This window comes from Pomacea canaliculata, linkage group LG13 (assembly GCF_003073045.1).
Source record: "Pomacea canaliculata isolate SZHN2017 linkage group LG13, ASM307304v1, whole genome shotgun sequence".
Lineage (NCBI taxonomy): Eukaryota > Metazoa > Mollusca > Gastropoda > Architaenioglossa > Ampullariidae > Pomacea > Pomacea canaliculata.
Genome location: NC_037602.1, coordinates 9,215,464 through 9,229,423, shown reverse-complemented (window position 1 = coordinate 9,229,423; position 13,960 = coordinate 9,215,464). Strand labels below are relative to the sequence as shown.

Here is a 13,960-nt window from a genome sequence, read left to right as displayed (position 1 = left end):
AAAATACAAAGAACAGAGTCTGCACATGTTTTGTAAAAGATTTCTGACAAAATGTCACCTCTCCCCCACACCATCACTCCTCCCCTTTCTCCAACATCTGTCACCCTCAATGCAGAAGCAGATGAATGCGAGGCCAGGCGCTGTGCGACAGGCTGCCTGCGTAGCTTCGACAGCGAGGCTGCAGCTGCTAACAATGACCAGCTCTTCCTGGTGAACTAGCCAGTGGAATCACCTTCCATCCCTCCCCCCAAAACACACACACACCCTCCCTGGCATCCCATGACAATGCGACTTGTATACAACATCCTTCGCTCCCCACCCAGCCTGACATTTCCTGCTTGTGCCACTGCACCTCGGGGGGAGAGACCTATGACCCCGTTCTAACAACTATAATGCCAATTTTTCGAAAACTAACGGAAGTCATGGCGACGCCGTTTCTTTTCTGGTCCATAAACATTTAAAAACTCGTTTACTGCAAGTTTCCACCTGCTGGAGGCCCCGCGCTGTTTAGATTAACCAACGGCGCATCATAGCCGCCTATTAATAATCAATAAAGCAGTGAACCAAGTGAACAATGCAGGTTCAGGTGTATTCAGGACAAACACAAAGGCGGGTAGCACGGAAACATTAGTTATTTTCAGCACAACGATAACCCACGGCAGCACTCAGCACAAGATGACATAAAGGGGCACTCATACTGGTGCACCCTCCACTTGGCACGCGGGAGGAGGAGACGGGGAAGAGGGAATCTAAGTTAACTGACAAAACAGAGCTCGTGCGAATTGTTCAGTTTCATGAGTATCAAAAGATACACGACGAGTCCCTTAATCTTCCGTTGTTGTGCGACTCCTCCCTCGTGCCTCCAACACCCTCCAGTAAGCAAAGGTGCGATTCTAGAAATATTTACATCATCTGATGAGGATCCACCGAATCCTGTCACCATTACAATTTGCTGATTGGAAATACCTTACAGAATAAAAAGCGAATACCTGTAGGACAAAAAACCGATGACGACCAACGAAAAGAAGTGCAGATGACTTGAAGAATAACTAACCACTGCTGGCACTGAAAAATTACAACTATACATAAACTTACTAATTCATAGATGGGAAACAATCTTTTTAACCGTGATAAACAAAATGAATGCTGTTTTGATATTACTACAACTGCTTCCAAAAAGAGGCTTCAGCTCAAACAGGGTGTTGCCGCTCTCAAGCCATCCGGCTTATCAACTGCTGACGATGAGCCTGGCGATGAAAATAGTCTAGCCTACAGTGGCAGGAAGCTGGGAACAGAGAAGAGTAAATCCCTGTTCACGGTGAGCGGCATGAGTACACCCGGAAGTGAGGTAGGATAATCGAGAAGCCTGATGACGAGCTTTATCGTGGTCATCGGCACGGCTTTCCCGCCAGTCATCAGGGTTGGGCCTCGATGCTGGGCGAGAGCGAAACACAGACCGCATCAGTCAGATTCTTGAGGTGTGTGGGTGTGTGACTGACTTCTATGTGTGTGTAGCTGAGTTCCGTGTGTGTGTGTAACTGAGTTCTGTGTGTGTGTCGGATGCTGGTACCGCTCACAGTCTAGGCCGCGCCTCTCATCAGTACCCGACATCCGGTGTGGCAGACAAGCATCTACAGCACCGATAGGGATGGTGAAACTAGTCTGCGCCCAACTCGGCCTCCGGGCGTCTTGGAGTGCGAGTGCGGAGAAGAGAGATAACTTCTGCCACTACTGGGAGACCGACAAGGGTCGGTAATTGCCTGCACGTGCGACTGGAATGTACTGTTTGGAATGAATGAACCCCTTGCCAGCGACTGCTCGTATAAATGAAGGGTATGCGTGCGTGGAAATAAAAAAAAAAAAAAAAAACTGTTGTACCATCAATGCTATTATTTTATCAAATAAAAGAACTGAGACAATGACAAATACCTACCCGCCGATGGTTCAGTAAAACAAGATGCTCATGACGATGAAGCATGTAACTGTTTCGGGTGCCATGAAATCAAAGTTGAATAATATAGCTAAAATCTTGCCTCGTGAAACCTTTCTTTAGTACTTGGCCATTATTGTACATAGACCAAGCGTGCCTCGCGAGATTCCCGTTACTGACGCACGTTCTTATCCCTTAAGCCGGCTAATACAGGTGCGACAAGGTATGTACAGGTAGCAAGAGGAATCCTGTCATGCAGAAGGTATGCCAACACTGCTCTGCCTTGACTGGTGCTGAACTGAGCCTCGTACTCGTGGAGTTTTATAACTGATACCAGCGGTGGTGATAGTTGAGGGGGAGGGGGTAGTCAGGTCAGGTTTGGTCACCTGACCCTTGTTACCTGCCGCAGGCCCAAAAGACGGTGCTGTATCTCACCACCTATTGGCGATAAAGATACAAGCCCCAAGACCTGCCCCCGCTGCCACTAACCTCGTTCAGTGATGTCTTGAGGCTCTCGAGCATTGACGAGTCGTCAGCGGCATCAAAAGACCTATTATTGCCGATTACAAAATGCCTGACTTGATCCCCATCAACCATTTTTTTCCAGGCACTCAAAGACAGTGAGGAGGCTGATCTGAAACCCTTCAGATGCAAAACACCATCAGAACCATCACATCTTCTCCCCCTTGCTCTTTCCGCCCCCACGTTTGATCGTTCAAACCTCGGTGTCTCTCATTCCGCGGCCTTACGTCAGCGCTAATTTGCGTTTCCAAACAAGTCTGCGTCACCAGCACACTGTGGGCGACACAGCGCCAGGAATAGCGGCGGCTGACCGGGGTTTTGAGACAAAAGATGCCTCCCACCACCAGCACCACTACCCATGCCTTTTGCTCGGTTTCTCCTGCCATGACGTGTACCAGTTCCTTCATCCTGATGACAGTCCACCCCAACCCGTCCTCTTCTCTTGTTAGAGATGACGAATGGTTCAGGGAACTAGTCACCCTTCACTTTACCCTCGGTCATCAACGTAAAGCCCTCGTTGCGTAGAAACGTTCTGAGAAACGAGAGCCAGACCGTAGAGTACAGACTGCGCTTATTCCAACATGTCTCCGTGTAGTGAATGTTAGCAAAGATCTACCACTGAATGGCAACAGCCTATCTGACATCTGTCTACAACTAGCGGCAATAATGTAAATAATATTCTGACACAAAACACTCATCTTCTATATATTCATATTGAGCAGCTGCTGTCTCTCTAGTTATTATAGTGTTTTATATACATTATATATGTCTGTGTATCCCCACCAACCAAAGCTGGCCTTACATTTAACAGTTAGAGCTTGTGCTACATCAAAATGCGTCTTACAAATTAGTTCACCTTCGTAACCTTTCTTACACACACGTGCTATACTTTCTCGATGTTGGTACTACGACGTTTCTACACTGTTCTGTCTCGCCAAGCATCGACCCACATTAACCACAACAGTCGGACTACGGTACTTATAAGTCTTATGCTTGTTAAATCCACCGAGGTTTTTATATTTGTAAAGAAGGTATCTGGTGTGCCCGTGACGAGGGTAATAGCGCGGTCTCGTGCGCTCAGTCGATGCAGCTCGTAAACAAGCGCGCGACACGACGCAGAAGCAGGTGGTGGCTGCAGCCAGCAAGGTGGACCAGCGGCTTTGGCTGTTTTCTGCGTCACACAAACCTGTGTACAGCGCCACACGCGGCTTGGTGCCGGAGTACTTGAGAGCAAGCTGTGGGGGGGTTGCTGTGTGACTAAGCCCCTTGTTCTCTTTCCTCGCCCCGAAACAAGCATCGCACGAGCAGACCTTTCCTGTAACAGCACAACGTAAACTGTTCTCTCGACATGATGGCCGAGGGGAGGACGACATTATTATATGTCAAGGCCAGCGGGGCTCGTGAGAAAGCGACTTATGTTCCCAGAGAAGTGTGGGCCGGATACAGAGATGACCTATACTCTGGGAGGACAGACTGGAAGGTAGTTTGGACGCCTGCAAATCCTCCTGTAACTAGTCAACATCCGTTACTGACTGACGAGTGCACAAAGCTTGTTTGCAGAAGAATAAAAAGGAAAACAAAAAAGTCAGTCCTCAGGTCTGGAGACAACTTTTACAACGAAATAATGATTATTATGGAGGTGTTCTTACTTCTTAATTAACAAAGAATTTATCTACCAAGAACTGGAGTAGCAGAAATGTTAAAAGTTCAAAGTGGACTAAGACGAAGGTGAGAGGACAATAAAAGGGATCGGAATGGGGTTTGGGGGACAAGGTAACCGAGTGGGACAGTCACTGTTGGTGTTGACGGAAACGCCAACAGCACGTGAAGACGGGGCTTCCCCGCTCAGCCTTCACGAGACGACGTTCCACAGGCTTGCAGCAGGTCTGTAGCATCAAGACAGGAAAGAGATTGGGATGAATAAAAAAAGAATAGGGAAAAAAAAAACCCACTCGAACCTGACCCTACACAGCTTTTCCGTGTCGGCATAACTGCGTTGTGCTCTTGGCCTATCAGGAAAACCCTCGACAATGAAAAAGTATATGCGCCAACTGTCGCCAGGTTTAAAGCAGGATTACAGTTTAATCACGAGTTGTAATGTTACAAGTCTTAAATAAAATGAGAGGGGGGGGGAGGTGTAGAGGAAAGTGCCTTACCTTGTCTGCCAACGATCTCAGCAACGTGTTCAGAGCTGGGTACTCTCACGCACTCCGTCATGTTAGCACTCTTTTTACCCTCCTTAGTCCGATTGCTATTATCATCGAAAGCTCCTGTGGTAGGCACGGATGACGGCGATACACCTGCTCCTCCATTCATGCTGGAAGGCTGCGCTTGTTGCTGCTGGTGGTGGTGGTGCTGCTGGTGGTGCTGAGGGCTGTAGGAGAGGAAGGAAAGATGGTTCTCCACATTGTCGCTTCCGTCGCTGGCCACTCCGTTCCTGGCGCTGGTGGTGGTGGAGGTGGAGGAGCCTGCAGAGCACAAGAGCGACAACTTGTACGCGACTTGGCCGAAGTGATCGTCTTCTAAACTACTGCTGCAGCCACTGCTGCTACTACTACTACCACCACCGCCGCCGCCGCCACCGCTGGTGTTGATGGTGGTGGTGGCGAGGTGATTGTTGCCCACTATGCTGACGCTCATCTCTGCGAAAGGGGAGGCCGGCAGTGCCCGCATGGCCGAGGCTGCTGGTGGTGGTCAGACGACGCTCGGGAGACTGGCACCGGAGGTATCGCCCGCATCCGACAGCTTACACGAGAGAAGGCTGGCTCGTCTGGCCTCGCTTGCTCTGACGGGGGGGTTTACGGTCCGTGGGGGGAAGGGAGGACTGACTGACTCGGGCTCGTGAGGCGAGCTAAAAAGGACCTACACAAAGTCGTGGGGGAAGAAGGTTTGGCGTGTGTCCGCGTTTTCTTTGTTACAAAACTGGCTGGGCCGCTGGCAGGCTGGGGTGGGGGGGACCGGCGCGGCAAAGCAGCCGGAGTGTGCGCTCGCCTTTCTCCCCACACCGCACAATGCACAAAAGCAATATGGCCAGGGTGACGTCATTACCCGACATGCCGCGTGAAGGGCAGCCACATTATCAAGCTACGCGCCTTGCCATTGGCTGGGCCGCCGAGACGAGGCGGAGCTAACCTTTGACTGCCTGCCTCCGCTTCCCTTTCCCCCACCCTGAGGGTTGGGCATTGTCAAAACATTATCCTCCGATAGAGAACCAACTGCGCGGTTTCAAGTTTGAACAGTTAAAAAAAACAAAGAAAAAAATAAAAACAAAGAAATAAAAACACAACAAAACACAGAAATGACTTTCTGACTTTCGATACGTGAGGAAAGCGCGTGGCAGGCCGATCAGCGCTGACTGCTGCAACGCGTCGTCTGCTTCCTAGACCGCTCGCGGCGCGTGGCGCTAAATATAGACGGCAGCGCGATCGCTGGGCCGAAACGCGCGAGCGTGCGCTGGGCACGTGTCGATGTGCATGAGTAAAGACTCGTAGGCCGCCAACACCGTGTCTCTCTCTCCTCCTCTTTCGCTCACTCGCTCGCTCTTGTCGTCACATGCAACATCAACATGCGCAAAGAAGAGCATACCACGCGTCAAGGGAGGTAAATGTAATATTTAACCAGCACGATTTCAATCTTCCTCGTGCTGAAAGTAAAACAATGCATGAAAATTTTTACAGGAAATTACCAGCTTTTTTTTTTATAACAGGGACGTACGAAATTTTGCTCTCGATATTCAGTGCGCACTCACGAAGCAAGTTCCTGTTACAGGGGTTAGAGGTCATTTATCCTAGTCATCATTCAAACCAAATTCATTAAATATGATCGTGTCTCTCCATAATTGTAAAAACATTTCTCCTCAGATACACACCTACAGACTTCTTCCGTGTTGTTAGCAATTTGGGGTTTAGTTATGACCTGCGCTGTTTTCCTAGTTTGACCCACGTATGTAGGAGAAACACTTTCATTGGTGTCCACAACTGTTTAGGTCAGGTCACTGAGTACATTATTACAGAAGAAAGAAACCTGCGTAGTTTTGTACCATTTACAGTGTTTCTCCAGTAATGTGAACAGCTTACAAGCAAATCTTTAAAGACCAATCGGAATTTTCTTTTTGGAAAGCTCGTTAGCGACAAGCGGACTATCTGTTCACCTGATGTACTGGGTATGCGATACTTACGAATGACTTAAAAACAAAAAGAGCACAAATTTTACCTCCCCTCCTGAAAATCTGTCTTCGGGGTCCTTGAGAACAACTGGACACACTGCTCATAAAGGAACTTTGTTGATATCGCTGGGGGTCGAGGAACTGAGGCGAGTCAGCGGGTGGATGGTCAAACTGTGGGGCTGTCGCACCTTCTGTCGTCCTGTCTGTGTAGTGGAAGCTGAGTCCATAGTCACTCATACCTGGCATGCTCTCGTACAGGTTCTGATCCTGGTACCAAGGTCTGGCACATGCTGCTGACGACGAAGTGAAAGGGTTTGTCATTGTCTGAAGCAGTGATCTCTGATCCTGCAAGCCATCGAAGGGAAACCAGCTTCTGTCTCTGCTGCGGTCACCGGATGCCAGACTACTTTGGGTATCTCTGTCAAATTTTTGGGGTGGAGCACTTTTCTCCTTACACAATGCTTTTTGTTGGTCTTCTTTCGAAGTTCTCGACCTGCGTGGCTTCGGCTTCTTTGCTTTTTTATCCTTTATGGTCTTAGGTATTGTGGACCAGATGCTAGGAGTATGCAACCAGCTGTTTGACGAAGGAAGAGGTAAAGACGGCTTCTGCTCGTTATCGAAAGACTCGGCACCTTCCGGGTCGGAGCCGATGGTTTTGTCCAAATCTTCCTCCTCTGACATGGTTGCTGAAGCGAAAATATTTTCCTTTTCGAGAACACTTTTTTCCTCAAGTCGTTCAGATATTACATAATTTCCTCGCTGCAAGGCGGAAATGCTGTTACAAAAAGCAAAACACTCCGGCAGTCGAGAAGGACGCAGTTAACACAACTTAAATTGTTGTCTTTATACTCGCGACCATAAAGGTCCTGTCCAACGATGTTGACTGAAGCATAGCAAAAGGTGTAAATTCATTAAAGCAAAGCTTGTTCGTCAGCTCACAATGTTTCACATCATATCCATCGTCAGGTGAAGAAAGTGTATCCACCAAGAAGTACTTTCGTGCGATGGCGGGAACTGTTGGTTGGTTGATTGGTTGGTTTTATAAGCAGAGCTGGATGGAAGTCACGTGACATCTGGTAACTAGCACGTTGACCACGAATGGACTCTCTTGGGACAAACAATAGTCGAGGCTTGGCCACGTCCGCCCTATCGTAATCGCTTGTCCATGATTAGGTCATACTGCCTCAGGACGTGTCCAGCGACCCCTAGCAAGTCCTCAATGGGTGGGTGCCATCTTTGTGTTACGTCACTGAGGGTCTAAGGCTCTGACTAAGGCAGTTATCATGAGCTGATATTAGTTAACGACTAAAACCACTGACCAACTATAGCTCCCGTATATATATATAAACATAGATATCATAGAGAGACTGCCTAGTAGAACTACTTCATTTTTTTCTTTCATGTTTCTTCCTTCACCCCCCTCCCAAGTGTGACCATGCATATATAATTGGTTGGTTTGACTGCTTCCACCTTGGGGCGATTTCGGAAAAGGGTGGGGGAGGAAATCGGAGTACCCAGAAAAACCCCGAGGGCCAGCTCTGCGAGCAGGTTTCACTTACAGTGTTCTGAGGAGAGAATAGATAATTCTGCTTGCAAACGCATACATCTAGTTATTGTCAGATATCCACTCAGTACATCACAGTTCTGAGCCGCACGCTGAGCCTGTCTCATAAAATGACATTTAGTATCAGGAATATATTCAGTGTTATTCTGTGTGCTCGTTAAAGATTTCATTTTTGTCCCACTAAAAGTTACCGAAAACCTTATTGTAAGACAGCACACATACAATCAGATGAACTGTGGACAGTCACTGCCTGTAACACACTGGGATTACAAGAATGAGAGATTAGTTGGACAAGTTGAACACTCGCCATCAAAGCATCGCTAATGCAATGACACCTGACGGACACGGATAAGAAACATAAATGTTCGCTCTAAAAGCTATTTTCGGCAAGTGGGCTCCGTCTACAGCCTGACCTCTTGACCTGACTCATGTAACATTATGACGAAGGGACAACAAGTAGGGATGACCAAAAGAGGCTGTGACCGTGTTGTTATGTATGTCCAGCCACATGGGCCAGCTGGACGAGCACGTGTTACTGCCCTCGTCAAGCCGCAGCCAACGATTTGGTTGAGTGGAGAAACACACCTGGGCGCCGGCCTTCCCTTCACACCGCGCGATGGAGAAATAAGGGTTGCCAGCGGGTAGATAAAATTGAATGTCGGGGGTATTAGGAGTGGAAGAAGAGCAGTGAAAACTGTAGACAGGAATATTGACTCTCAGCTGGTCTGACCCCAGGCAACCACCGTAAAAACGTGAAAGCTGAGGTGGAGGGCCGCACCGAGAGCCTGGAGTTTTCATTAGAAGTAAGATTGAGTCGATGGTAGGTAAAACAACGCAGACAGCTACGCAGTATTTTGCAATGTGCACTTGGGTTGAGAACTGGGAGGGTTAGGTGGCTGGGTGTGGGGAAACCAGAGTTGAGACTTTAGATATGGCATTTCAATGCACGATTCCTGCATTTCGACTGCTAATATGTACAAGCCCTCGACATGTTTAAGACAAGCCAACACGGCTGGTTGTCCAGATTAACAGACTGTCTGATACTCCATCCCTAGATGTTGCTACTATTAAAACGTCGAGATATCCGCTGATGGTTCGTACACAGCTCACAGCAACCAGTCCGCAACAGGGGTCACGACCTGGACCCCCTTGAGGCGCGTGTGGTTATCAAGTTACTTCGTGGATTCGATGACTTCAAAGGTCACGTGGCACGCGCCTTGCCTCGCCGTTCCCTGGCGGCCTTCAAAACGCTGTGGAGTGCGGCCCAGGCTTTCAAGGCTGACGGCAATAATGCCAGCCATTCCTACAGTTGCACACAAAACACACATCTGGCATCAGCAGTCTGTCAAGTTTTGCTTTGATATTTCTTCTTTCACTTCCCTTAGTTCACAACTGATGCAGAAGCAAAGACAACGCGAGAAAGATAGAAAACGACATTCATCTTTCTTGGTAATGAAGAAATGAAGTTCCCGGTAATGAAGTAATTAAAAAGATAATTTCACGCATTTACAATATCATATTTGTCACCACATTAATTAAATTATTGAGTGTTAATTTTTCGAGACATATTCTCACTTCAAACTAGACTTTGTAAAAGATTATTAAATAATTTTCTTAAACATGTTTCATTTTAAAAAGGTTCAACAGTTCGATCCGTTTCAGCAGCAACCAGACAGATCACGTGCTTCAGGTCATCGGGTCACTGTCGTTGCTAGGATCTGTCATCACATTGAGTATGTTGTCTTCCCCTCTGTCGTGCATCACAATGTTGTCGCCGTTGTCGCTCGTCCTTATGTAACCGGTTCTTGCTCTCATTCACGGCTGCCTTGGGGCGAAAGTGTCACCCCGGCAACACTGCTCGTCTTCTCACAACGAGGCCTTATTTTAGTCTACCAAAACATATATGTTTCCGGATTTTTGGCTGGTCCTAAAGCCCCATGGGGTCGTAATGCGAAAGTTCGCGGCCTTGCTTATTCCGTCTCCTTCAGTTCTTTAACGGCTGGTTCTTGTTTTTTCGTCTGGCATCTCCTCCGGTGCTGCGGGCATGTTGAGCAAGGTTGACTGGAAGCTGCCAGCACTTTCCTTCATCTTCTATCAACTTACATTTTCAGGAACTGGCGTCTGCGGCGTATTTCAGCGGTGAGTGGTCCGTGGCTTGTTTCTGCCCTAGAGTATGGCTAACCGTGCGAAAAGATTCCATTCGGTGGCTTTGTGATGGTTCTGTCTGATTATTGCTGCAGTCCTCTCTGTAGAATGTAGAAGAGGGATCAGCGAAAAATTCATCTGAAGGAAGTTCCGTCGTCTGTTGCTGTACATCTATTTTAAGCAGGTCTGGTTTTTGTTTCAGTTTTGTTTTCTGTTTCCACCTCGAGTCAAGGCAGATCAAAGAGAATATGGGAAATGGGATGAAGACAATGGCACCAGTTCACCTTTGCCCTCTACAGAACAAAGACTCGAGAGGTAAGCAGCGCCAGGATGTTACTAGAAACCCTCGTCATCCTCACCCGACACCTCGCTCATTTCACGGCTCATAAGGCTTAGCATGGTCTAAGTGTGAAAAAATTGAGGGAATGTAGTAGAAAAACTACTCGTTCTTCAACACTGCGGAGATAAGCCATGGGTTCAGATCTCGTCTCAGGATTTTTTTCCAAGACCTCCGGTTTCCTTTTTCTTTATTTGCGAAATCACCTTTAAGTGAAAATACTTTCCCAAAAAATAAACATACCGACTGCTTCAGCGGCTTAGTGCGATTTAAGTATGAGCAAAAATGGTGGAAAACATGTTTTGTCTGACCTCTTGATGGACTTGTCTGTCTCATTCCTCCTTTAGGTAGTATTACTTATCATCTTACATTATCCTCACATAGACTGGACACGCTCACCAACATATGGTTTTGATGCCTTTAGAATGCTGACTTCTTCCTGCGACTCTTATGTTGTAGATTATCACAGTATCTCGCTCACTTGTGTCTGCACCAACAGCGGTAACATCTTTTTGTAGTCTGCTCTTATCTCGTATACGACTCAAGATGAATGCCGTCTGCAAAAAGACTTGCATTATTCCAGTTGGAGGTCTGTAAGGAAGTCCCACACTGAGATTACCCGCTGGACCAAAAAAGCTCGTTAAAATACCAACAGAGAGCACGTGCAATCCTAGAACCATCTTCCCTTAACCCCGCAATTCTCGTTTTTATTTATTGTTGTGTTGCTTGACTTTTGTATCTTGCGAATCTTCTTCATCTTCGACATTCATGATCTTTTCATTTTGTTCTGTTGTCGACAGGTTCAAACCCAGAACAGGACCTTCAAGTTTATCTACTTCAACTACATGTAAGCCTGCACGCGCGCGCGCACACACACACACTCACACAAGAGCTGAGACAGTCAAGAGAAATCGCCACTGTCTTTCCCTAGAAAGGAAACATTTAACTGTTTGACAATCTATCTTCTCTCTCGCTTGAAAACACGAATCACCTGTCCCTTCTCGAAGCTCTTGCTTACCTTGGGGCGTAGAAAACTGAAGCTCAAAATGGAACATTGCAACTAATTTTTATATCACCATGTCAACGACAGTAAGATACCTCCCCTCTGGGAAATCCCCGTTCTAATTCTAGCTGTTCCATGTTGTTGTTGTTGCTGAATTATAAACACTAGTACGAACTCAATGCTTACCATGTATATAACTTTTCATGAAACTAGAAACTATCGCATGCATCTTCGAACTTTCCTGACAGATGAAACATAAGATCTTCCGCCTATCGTCACGAGGGGACCCAAGTGTAATAAGTAAAAACATTAAATTATTTTCCTTATAATGCACCAATCAGTAGTTAATGCAAGTTGAATCTTCCTGACAGCACAAGGAAATGTGAACTTTAACCCGCACGGGCAGAAGGTGTTGGAGGTGTGTGGGGGAAGGGAGTGTAGGGGGGGAGCGGCTGAGATACACGATGTGCGAAATAAACCTTGGCTTAGTTCCAAAGGAATATGTTAGTCTATCTCAGAACATATGTTTCTGCTCGCAGAAATGCCAATACACATAAATTGTAAACACATCCGCCCACAAATGTTGCCTTGTTAAATCATCTCCAGTCATTTCTAGCATCCCATCGGGCTTTGCACGACATGAAGGCCAGAACTAGAAATGAACTGGAATCGCTTAATACTTAAGATTTTATTTGGGGGAAGAATTTAATTTTTACTAAGATACACACACTCAGCAAGGAAGAAAGGAGAGAATGGCAGAATGAAGATTGGAAAGAGTGAGAAGAAGAAAGGTAAGGAGGAGAAGAGCATTACCGTACCAGAGAAGGCTGGCAGTCTCAACCAGCCAGGGAGCATTTGAAGGAAGGTGTTTGGATATTTCTTGCCGACAAACAGTCAGTAATGGTGATGCCTTGCTGGAGTCCCAGTGTATCCTTACCAATCTTTTGCACAAAGACAATCTGCTACACACCGGAGACGTGGACAACAACAGACTGCACGATGACACGGTGTCGTCTGCCAACTGACCGGATGTCACGAGACACACATGGAAAGAGAAACTAACACGCGCTGTGCGAGCGGAAAGTTACCAAGCAGCTGGCTGTCTTATTTTAAAAGTAAGTTTAAAACGTGTGCCTTCTCTGTACAGGTATTTCCAAGGTCCAGGTCAACTAGCACCTTTCGAACGGGTTTCACCTTTTGCACGAACTTTCCGAGTTGCACATTTCCTAGCTTCCTGGAAGACGCCAAAGACGAAGAGAAAATCCTTGAAGATGATTGGTCGAGGAGATTGACATGACACTTCCTCGCACGGAGATCATGGCCGGCGGTCTGCTGCCAGCTGCCAATGATGCATGTTGCTGGTGCCTGTCACCTTGTCTCAAGCTAAACATTTCTTTGGTTCTTAATGTTTTTCATCTCGAATCTCGATTTAACAGAGGAAAACACAAACACTCCCACGCACACGGGCACGCGCTGTCTGTTTCTCTCTCTCGCCGTCCTGGGCCTGCGACTGACAAGCTTGACCCGTTGATGTCACCTGATTATTATTTTTAATTTTTTTTTTTTAGACTACACCATGCCCTACTGACTTCAAAGCCCATGCCATTGAAAATTTATAAAGGTTCTCTGTATGTTTACACATGTACCTGATGATACTCTACCTGACATTAAGTAAAGGTACAGAATTATATTCTATAAATAGTAGTGCGTGTGCACGCGCGTACGTTTATTATTATTACACGGACATTAATATTTACATAGAAGAGCATCAACAGGACAGTTTGTAGGATGTGCGATGTATAAGCTTCCCTGAATTGTGACTAGGTGGCACACCAGTAGTAGCAACACGAAAGTATAGTCATGAGTCGGTGTCATGTTGTGATGCACCATTGACAAGGCAATTAACGGACTCGACAACTGTTATCGTCACAGGAAATTTTAAAATCACATTTTAACAGAAACAGTTGACAGCACTGAAACTGAAAATGAGAGTTACAGTTGGTGAATCACTATTGTGACACCAAAGTGACAAAGTGATGTCAGGATGAAAAGTATAATAAAAATGTTTTCTGTCGTCTGAGGTGAATTTGTTTGGGTGGCTGGGTGGCTGACAGTGTGACTGGATGCGAGATTATCTGATTAGCATCTGGCGCACGTGTGTGTGCATGTGTGTATGCATGTTTGTTTATATGAATGAGAGGAAGGGGGGAAGGGGAGAATTACACTAATAGGCAAGAACATCGGAGGATTAAGAAAAAATTAATGAAAGATAAACATCGACAGGGTATTTATGT

The 13,960-nt window shown here is 46.7% G+C and overlaps 2 protein-coding genes across 2 annotated transcripts in view; one reads left to right on the top strand and one right to left on the bottom strand.

The window, feature by feature from the left end:
* LOC112554396 (RNA-binding protein MEX3B-like) overlaps positions 1 to 5,985 on the bottom strand; it is a 31,858-nt gene extending 25,873 nt beyond the window's left edge. The window contains exon 1 of the mRNA XM_025222156.1: positions 4,609 to 5,985. Coding sequence (XP_025077941.1) covers positions 4,609 to 5,125 — 517 coding nt within the window. The 5' untranslated portion in view covers positions 5,126 to 5,985. The remainder of the gene's footprint in view (positions 1 to 4,608) is intronic.
* A 4,163-nt stretch (positions 5,986 to 10,148) lies between these two features.
* On the top strand, positions 10,149 to 13,660 carry LOC112553576. The gene is made up of 4 exons (XM_025220899.1): positions 10,149 to 10,320; positions 10,529 to 10,641; positions 11,464 to 11,510; positions 12,814 to 13,660. The coding sequence occupies exons 1-4, from the start codon at positions 10,226 to 10,228 to the stop codon at positions 12,961 to 12,963; spliced, it is 405 nt and encodes a 134-aa protein (XP_025076684.1). The 5' UTR covers positions 10,149 to 10,225; the 3' UTR covers positions 12,964 to 13,660.
* Positions 13,661 to 13,960: the final 300 nt, after the last annotated feature.